Raw genomic sequence first — 9,600 nt, 5'->3', positions numbered from 1 at the left:
TATATATATATATATATATATATATATATATATATATATATATATATATCTATATCTATATATTATATATATATATATATATATATATATATATATATATATATATATATATATATATATATTATTGAGGCGCACAGTGAATGCGCCAGTACAGCCTTGCATAAGCGCCCGTTCTTATACCGATACGAAAAAAAATTTCCAATTTCGACGCTCACCGGGAGTAACGCATAACTAACATTTCACTTGTAAACGTTTAAGGCGCTGTTCTATGTCTACACTATCTAAAGCTACGCTTCCTACGCGCCCCTAAATTCCCTAGCAGTTGGCCTTCAACGCATCCCGCTCCCAACTTCTTATTCCAGAATAGGATACATTTTTTTTCGCCATGTGGTAAGCGTGAAACTGAGCTTGCGAAAATATGTTGAGCAGCAAAGTCGAACTGCCTTCTGTCCGAGCCCGTTTCCGCGCCGCCTAAGGATGACTGATGATGGTTTCTATTGGCACATGTCCCTTCGAAGCAAGGCGGCGACAAATAGACACATAGCCTGACTCAGGTAATATAATCAGGCATTATAAACATGAACAGCAGTCTAGAATTTCGCCTATCTCTCTTTGGTCTTCACTCACGTTATTGAAACCTAATTATACATGCCTGTAATGACTCTGACTTTACCGATCGTTTCCCTGCTCTAATTCCACCAGTACACTAAGTGTATCTTGTGTACCTCGACAGCTGTCTAGGTAACGCTCCCATCAGCTTTGAATCTAGCACGTTTGCGAGGTGTGCGTTCCTTGCTGGGTAAATATATTGAGGTGCCAAGTCGTATCCGTGCGTTTGCTGCACCAGACACATGCCTCATCCTGCGGCGAATATTTGCTCCGGTATTTCTCCTTTTTTTTTTTTTTTTGTTCTCAGGCATCCGCCAACTCGGGACTTCAACTAGCAAGGTCCTTCAGGTTATCTTTGTGTTATCGTACAGATTTTCTCATGGGGTATATTTTTTCCGTAATTGTAGATCTCTATGGGTTTTTTTCCATCCTTTGCATCCAACTTACCGTCTCTGTTTATCTCACATTCCTTTTGTTGATTTCTGGTTGCCTATACAGGCACTTTCAATTGCCCTGTACTTTGTTGCCGACTTTCTTTACCTCTTGCTCCATTCTCTGTCCAAACATTTGAGGTACACATATTTGTGTATTTTAGCCGCCCACTTACCTTCGCCCATGTTCATGATTCGTTCTTCAGAGCTCATTCTGCTCAACGCTTCTCTCACTTTAAAACAAGCCCGTCCGATGTCGCCATGCACTGCCTCATTCGTGATTTTGCCGCACGCCCTCAACCCCAAGTTGGCCCACCGTCCACTGGTTAACTTCAAACCCCGGCAACACCGTGTTTCAGTGGCTGTCGGGTCATGGCGGTATCTCCGGCAACGACCTCGCCGGCGAAGCTGCTATAAAAGCACATGAAGGAACAAACCGTGTTTCTATGCCTTTTTCGAGGATCGACGCAGTCCGGCACCTAAGCAAGCTAGCTGGCACATGGTATGACATTACCAAATTGTTACACACCTAATTTCACTTTCCATTGTTTGCATTCTCTCAACCCTTCTATTCGGCTGCGCATGTTGCTTGTAGGATGCCCTGCCTGTAAGACATCTGTAGGGTGCCTGTACAGTGCCTAAAAGATGCCTAAAAGGTGTCTCGACGTGCGCGGCTCTGGCACGCGCATCGAGGCATCCTGGTTTCTTGGTCGTCCCCGAGGCAAGGAAACAGCGCCGTGTCGCTTACGCCTGGGCGCTGCATTCATCAGTGCATACTAATTGTTGACAGGAATGGCCGATAGAGCAGCGTGCAATGCCAATAGCGTCGAGGAGACCATAGAACACCTCATGTGCTACTGCCCATTCTTTAAATGTGAGAGACTTGACCGCCTACAGCTCTAAACCACCTAGACGGAATACATTTATCGGTGGACGAGAACTTGGGACCATGGCCTAGCATATCACAGCTGCAGTACGTCACAAATGCGCTGCTGCGATTTCTTAAGGCTACCGGACTTAGGGACCATCTGGGACATAAAACCGATTAAAATTAAATTATGGGGTTTTATGTGCCAAACCACTTTCTGATCATGAGGCACGCCGTCGTGGAGGACTCCGGAAATTTCGACCACCTGGGGTTTTTTAAGGGGCACCTAAATCTAAGTACACGGGTGTCTTCGCATTTCGCCCCCATCGAAATGCGGCCGCCGTGGCCGGGATTCGATCCCGCGACCTCGTGCTTAGCGGCCCAACACCATAGCCATTAAGCAACCACGGCGGGTTATAAAACCGATAATTGTCACTACATCAATGACCGACACAGTGGACTTTCTTTTGTTCTCTTGATCTTTTCTTCCCCTTTTTCCCTTCCGCCACTGCAGGATAGCCAACAAGGCTCAGTTCTGGTTAACCTACCTGCCTTTCATTTATTCATCTCCCTCTCTCTCCCCCTCCCCCATTCGCGACAACATTTTTATTTTATTTGAAGCAGGAAATGGCATTTGCAAACATTAGCGCTCACGCCATTCCTCTTTTCCAAATTTTTCGCACCGCATCATATTTATTGTAGGTTCAAAGTGCTTTAGGTCTTATTATTGCTGCATTCCGCTCCATCTTCATTTTATCTTGGTGGGTGTTTGAGGTTTTTCCCTAGTTTATGCATACTCCTAGGTATATTTATTGATTGACTAAGTGTATTACTAGTGTTGAATTGATACCACGTCTTAACTACTCACTACGCTTGTGGTGCCCCGAAGCGGCCTCCTCTGGAAGCGCTACACGGTCATCTGTCAACGGACCGACTCGGAGAAAGACGTTGGTGCACCGCTAACTGGCTATCATCATTAAAGAAGAAAGATAAGAAAAACTTGAGCTACGTCGTAAAAACGACGAGAACCCCGGTTTCCTTAATGTGACACGATATCACCGTAACAATTACTTTTGGGGATCAGTCACTGCGCACGAAGCCGCTGGTTCGATGCCTTTAAGGACGGTTAAGAAATTCAGAACAAGTGAGAATAAAACATGCACTTACATTTACGCGTGCGTTGAAGAATATTAGGTGGTGAATATTAATCTGGAGTCCTTGTCTACGGCACCATTTGACGTGAAGTCCCGGTGTGTAGCTTTGTGCGGTTAAAACCTACCAGCTAAATTAATGAGAGTGTCAAGTTTAGCTGTTGAGCTGAACTCTAGTAGCTGCTGAAAATCATCACTAAGAAAGAGAGGCATTATTTCCGAAAATGTCCTTCACAAAAGTAAAGTTTCGGAACGATATTAACGACGCGTAAGAAGATTAACGCGCGCACATTGCTGCAGGCGGTCCTTGAAAGTTAACTTTACGTGGAGAAGCGCACTTCAGTAATTCCAATCGAACCACCGGTACTTCTATGGAGCGCAAGCGTTTATATAGAATGACAGCTAATCCGCAAGTATCGTCCACCATTGCTTGTTGCTTTAGAAGCTAGCTCCTTTAAGTAAAATGGCATTGTTACTTACCAGTGTGAAAAAAAAGAAAAGAAAGAAGGTATACCAGAGCCAGAAACTCACCAGTTGTAACGACGCAGGCCAACCAAGCTAGATTCATGACGAAGTTCATCCAAGAGGGACTCTTTCACTCTCGCACTTTCTTTTTTTCGCTCGCAGGTAACGCCAAGACAGTGTCACTTTCCAAAGGCCTTCAGTTCACACAAAGGCGTAATTATCCAAACCGCGAAGCCGACCAGTTCGAAGCACGCGAACAAAAAAGAGGCGGTCATCAGCCCGGCGCCCACCGCATATCTCACTCGCTGTGTTTCTGCAGCCAGCGATGGCAGTCAGTTCTCGCCAAGTTCTGGCGTGGCGTCCCCCGCCGACGTTACTTTTCAAAAAAAGACCACACCGCGGGGAGCGACCGACAGACTCTTTCCACTACGCCTCGCACGAGGAGGAAAGCCGGCGAATCGCGAAAAAGAAATCGCATATAAAAACGCGCTGACCGTCGCGCCGTCACCGCTACAGGGAAATGAGGAAGGAGGTGGAGGAGGGATCAGGAGAGGAGGGTTTGGGAAAGGGGGACGCCAGGAGTGGTAGAGATGGAACGAAGAGCCGAATCAGCCGTTATTCGGTTGTCGTTCACGTTCCGTCCTTCCCTGGCCATTTCGCTGGCCGCCCGCCGGTGGAAACTAAACAGAACATACGAGAGATGCCGCGAACAAAGCAGGGGGCGGGGGTGGCCCCTCGTCGCATGCGGCGGGCGGCCTCGGTTCTGAAAACGGCGCCGAAAGAAAGAAAACAAGAGGCGTGCTGGGGAGGCTGCGGTCGCTGAGTTGATTAATCCTAGGAAAGAAAGGTGTACTGAGGGGGGAGAGCATTGGTAGAGACAGAGAGAAGGATGGAGGAAGGGGGATTGGTTGAGAGGACGAGTGCGCTCGGTAACACGTGACCACTACATTTTCCCCTCCCATGCACTCGTCCGCGTGGCCCGGCGTCCGCGCAGCACGTGCATCCGCCATATTGTTGATAATAAAAGACAAAAGCGAGGGCGGTGCTATATTTTTTTTTCTCTTTTTCACCGCGAAGCAACGGAGCGATTGTTAGGACTGGACAACGTTTGTTTAGGCGTATGAATTGGATTAAAATTAGGCCGCACGCTGGGGGCGCGGAATGTAAAATTACAACTAACACTGAGAATGGCCACATACCTCGGTAAGAAATGCATCTGCTTAATGAAACACTAGTGGAATGCCGCAAGAACAGGGGCACAGTAGGGAATCGTTCGTTCCTCCCCCCCCCCCCCCCCCCCCGTCCCCCCAGCTCCAGCCAACAATCTCAGTACACTATTCAGAGGTACTGAATGTATTCAAGCTGATACTACGACATGAAAGTGGCGTCATCGTTAGCAGCCTGAAATACTGAGTGTACTGCAGTACAAATGCTTCTTTTAGACAGCTTCAATTACCCTTGTCTGGCGTCAGCTATAGAGTTTTGCTTGCAAATTTCCTCAGTTCATCACGCTGAGTGGTTTCTTGCCGTTTTCAACATTTTTTTTTCTAGAGCACATTCAGCTACTCAATATGATTACGTGGACGGTATGAGTAAAATGAGCACACATCCTGGCCAACTTCATTCCAAACTCTCAATCTGGACAATGTGGCAACGGCTGAGAAAGTGCAATCTACCTACATTTCCCGTTTCCCCTCACTCAAAGACACATTCCCACCCAGCATTGACGGCATGCATGTTACAAAATGCATCGTGGCAGATGGTGAACATCTTTATCCGAATAAACGTTATGTCTTGTCACCTTTAAGCGACAATGTCGTCATTTTTATTTCCTTGAGGTCTTGAAGGACATGGAACGCTATTCCAAAAGACAAAGAAGGAAATACAACAAGAACACTGCCTGGGGACTGCATCGTTAAAATCGAAACTATAGCCCTCATAACTAAAATTCGATTCAACCAGGAAGTAACGACGCCGAATAACACAAAAATCGCAGCACAGCCGGATTCCCTGCAGACGAGTGACTGTCAAAGCACGCACTCCAAAAAATACCGGCAACGGCAAAAAGAGCGAGAGACATTGAAGCAGCAAACGTTGCACGCGAAATTAGAACACAAGCAAATCGGCCCCGTCGCTAAAGCACAAAAGGAAAGACTTGGAACGTCTGCACGCACACGACAATATGGGAATGAGGAAAAGGGGGAAAGGAAAGCAGGGGAGAAGAAGGGAAAAACGGAGACATTAGCGGGTAACACGGGCCTAGCAGGAAACGACAAATGGGGACTTGGCGTTTATAGGCAGGATCGATGGCGGCTTCCTTACGGCGGCCGCCACCTGGACGATCGAAGACTCACGCGAGAGGCCGATTGAGACGTCGATATATCGTGACCGCGCCACGCATGTGATAAACGTGAGTACACACGCGCATAGTCGAGACGACCGGCCTTAATTTTTTGCTTTGCCCTGCCTCGCGCGTGGCTGCAGACATCCAGGGGTCAGTGTGCTCCACAGAGTGTGCTCCGCTTAAGAAAGGCTCTGCGCGCCTCTCTTAACTGGAGCACACTGTGTGGCAATGAAGGTAAAGGTTCACTATACCTCCGACTTAGCAAAAGCCAAGAGTCCTGCGCTTTAAGGAGCTAGAACTCGAAGTAACGCAGCGCAGCTGATGATCATAGCGGCAAGAAGAAGAACGTTTTTCTCCTTAGTATTAGTACCTTACATAGCGCGCTTAGCCGACCACATGACCTGTCATGCTAATTGATAAGGCGGCGCCAGTAGAACTTCATTTGTTCTGTACACGAAAGTACATGTGCTCGACAACACGGCAGTACCATCAGCCAGTGCTCAGGAAAGAGTTGAGGTTCTATCGCAGCTGCTCCGTTTAACTTCCCAAGATGCAGTTTCAATGCTTTTAGAGATCTGCAAATGGCCGAGTTTCTGGGAACCGTTTAAGATTTCTGTACGTGAATGTGAAAGTCTCACCAAAGGTAAAAAGTTTCAGCACTTGCGTACCTGTTTACGTGCAGTAGCAGCTGCACCCATAAACGGCTTGCAAGGTACAGGAGGCTGCTATGACGATGCTGTCAACATCCTTACCAGACTCTTTGGAGACACCCGTCGCATCGTTAAAAAACACACAGCTGTCGTAGCTGAGGTCTTTACCATCAATCTACTCGCAAGACGGCGCTCCAAGACAATGCGCCGGCTGGTATAGACCGCGTAGAGTGTTACATTAGGAGATTAAAGGAACTTAACGTCACCCCTGGCAGTTACTCAACAATGATGGCAGACATTCTCCTCGAAACCTCGCCAGCAAATACAGCCGTGGGTTACTACCGTCAGGTAGCAAATATGAAGCTATAAAAAAAAGGCGCATTGCTACTGATTCTACTCTACTTTGACTGAAAATTTGGAAATAAAAACACGTTTCCGCCAATATTGTGTTGAAACTACCGACTCCTGAGTAAACGCCGCAACGAAAAGGCTGCGTTGATGGTAAAATTTCATACGACAGCGATAAATTTTTTACGAAGGCTCGCACTGGTGACGAAACTTAAATTTGTAGTTACGATATCGAGAATTAAGATGCAAAACAAGGAGTGTCAAAAGAGAGATGAGCCAAGGCTAAAAGAAAGCGGGGAAGTACAAAGCAAGAATATGTCCTGTTGGTCATGTCTTTTTGGCGGCTATAAAATTGCGCACTACGAATTCCTGACATGAAGGTCACGCTTTTGAGGAAGCTTTCGTGGAGGTCCGGAAGCATGTAAGAGATCGTGTGCGCCCCGTGCGACTAAAGTGGTCGGAAAAGTGGCGCTGGATTTTCCACCACGGTAATGTCCCTGCGCATGCGCTCTGCATTGATAGTGCGTGAGTGCTCGTTACACAGTTACATTCCTGTGCTACAACAGCTTCCCTACTCGCCGGCCTTAGTCCCCGGCGGCTTTTAAGCATGAAATGCTTTTAGCTCCCGTTGTCGGCGACCTTCAAGTGGCCTTGAGCCAGAAGCCAGAGCCGTTATCCGGGCTCTCAAACGAGAACATCCGGCCAAGTTGCGAGAACAAAACGAGATCATCCGGGCCAACCAGTCAAGACTGCATTACACACGCTAGTAACTTCCAAAAAAAGTTACAAAAAGATATTGCTTCCGAATTCTTCTAAATGTTTGTTCACAATATCACTCAAGCTGTAACTTCTAGTAAGCTGAACTTTTATTTGTCATTTCCAATAGCGACGTTCAAAAGGCAGATACAGGGTACTATACATTTGACTGTCATCTTTTCGTGATGAGAGAAAGTTGCCCGTGCTCTTTTTAACGCCAGTGGTCCGTGAGGTCCGCGGCGCGTCAGGCTAGCGTGCTCGTCAGGCGCACCGGCATCGCCGGTAATAACCTCCGGCGAACCGCGGATGGCTATTTGACCGAGACGAGACTTACGATGAGGGTGTCTGTGAGAGGAAATTATTGCGACCATATGGCCCAGTGCACAGTATGGCGTGGTGCGCCGTGGTGTGCCGTTACACTACACCCATTTTATCTCCAACCAATCTGTTTTGCCGGTAGCCATTTCATGCTAGTATACATCTACTTTCGATTGCGGGAGAGCCATAATTTTTTTTGTTCCCCAACGGCAAACTAAACTGGGTTGGCGGTGCCTGCCATGGAGTCTGCACTTTTTTTCATTCGCAGGGGTGAACACCTAACTCCCTCCTTCGCAAGGATCGACACCTCTTCTTCCTCCTAAGTACCTTCCCTAGCCGCCGATGGTTGCAGCTGTCTCTGCCTGCGGCGCCTTAGCTGATCGTCATGGCGCTCACGCAACTTCCCGTCCTCCGTCTTGACCTTGCTCAGGCGGGTGCCCCTGGAAGTCTGCCCCACTATATGGTTTCCAGCTATAGCCTTCACCAAAGTTCTTGTACCACACTGGCTCTGTGGCCGTATGGATGCGGGGGCTCGCACCTGCGTGTGGAAGTTGTTGTGACACGACATTATCCAAAAGCGAACGCGGTTCAAACCCGGGTAACACGAACGCTGGGGCCTTTCCGTTGTGGAGGGGCGTGTGCCGATAACGCAGCAGCCGTCGGGCCAGACAACATTCGAGGGTGTCATTCAAGTTACTACAGCGAAGCTTTTAAGAGCTACTTTCCCCACTATTGTGTCCGCGTGTAGAAACAAAAATTCCGAAGATAGTGCAATGCCGGGCCGACCCGCGGCGGTGGTGACGCGGGCGTTAAGCACTCCACATACGTAGGCCTTTCTTGACAGCGGGCTCAACCCTCTCTGCCAGTCCGTTCGACTGAGGATGGCAAGGAGTCGAGCTTAAGTGCGGGATCCCGTTATCGTCCATAAATTGTCGGAACTGCCTACATTTAAATTGGGGACCCGTTGTCGGAAACAACTGTTCGCGGCAGCAAAAACATGCTGAAAATGCTCCCGAGGGCCTCGACCCTGCAGACTGCATTAATTGTTTTCAGTGGAACAACCCCAATGCACTTCGGGTAAGAATCCACAACGATCATCAACATGTGTCCATCCACTGGTCCTGCGAAGTCAACGTGTCAGGCCAAGGAACCGGCTCCATCAGCCATTGGCACGCCGTGGTTCTGTTAGCACACTGCGAACGCGTGAACTACATCCTGGATATTTTTGTCGAGCCTGGGATGCCAGAAAAGTGCACGAGCCAGATTTTTCATCGTCGTCATGCCTTGATGAGTACCATGATGATGAGCTGCAGCACGGGTTTCCGCGCGGAGGTGGGCATCCCAGCCCGATGGCCCCAACAAACAATACCGTGGCTGCACGTCAACTAGTCTCTCTTCTAGAAGAATGACTGCAGCGTTTCTTGTGTTGATGGCAATTTTCTCGGCCAGCCATCCTGAACATGACGCATAATTGGCATGAGCGTGACACCACGTGCAGTCATTTCGGCAAACTCGTGCGAAGATACTGTTTCAGTGTCCAGATGTTCTGGGAACAGACGTAATCTCGTTCGTCTTTGAGCGTTGGACGTCTCGTCGTCACGTGGCCATTGTGCAGATAGTTTGCTCAGAGGGTCTGCCGCAATTATGTCCTTCCCTTGAT

At 48.2% G+C, this 9,600-nt stretch overlaps 1 protein-coding gene across 1 annotated transcript in view; it reads right to left on the bottom strand.

Moving 5' to 3' along the window:
• LOC126528102 (uncharacterized) overlaps nucleotides 1–3,914 on the bottom strand; it is a 56,235-nt gene extending 52,321 nt beyond the window's left edge. Inside the window, exon 1 of the mRNA XM_050175970.3 lies at nucleotides 3,591–3,914. Within this exon, the coding sequence (XP_050031927.1) occupies nucleotides 3,591–3,639 (49 nt within the window). The 5' untranslated portion in view covers nucleotides 3,640–3,914. The remainder of the gene's footprint in view (nucleotides 1–3,590) is intronic.
• Between the last annotated feature and the right edge of the window lie 5,686 nt (nucleotides 3,915–9,600).

Source organism: Dermacentor andersoni, chromosome 9 (assembly GCF_023375885.2).
Source record: "Dermacentor andersoni chromosome 9, qqDerAnde1_hic_scaffold, whole genome shotgun sequence".
Taxonomy (NCBI): Eukaryota; Metazoa; Arthropoda; class Arachnida; order Ixodida; family Ixodidae; genus Dermacentor; species Dermacentor andersoni.
This window is presented reverse-complemented; position numbering and strand designations above follow the sequence as displayed.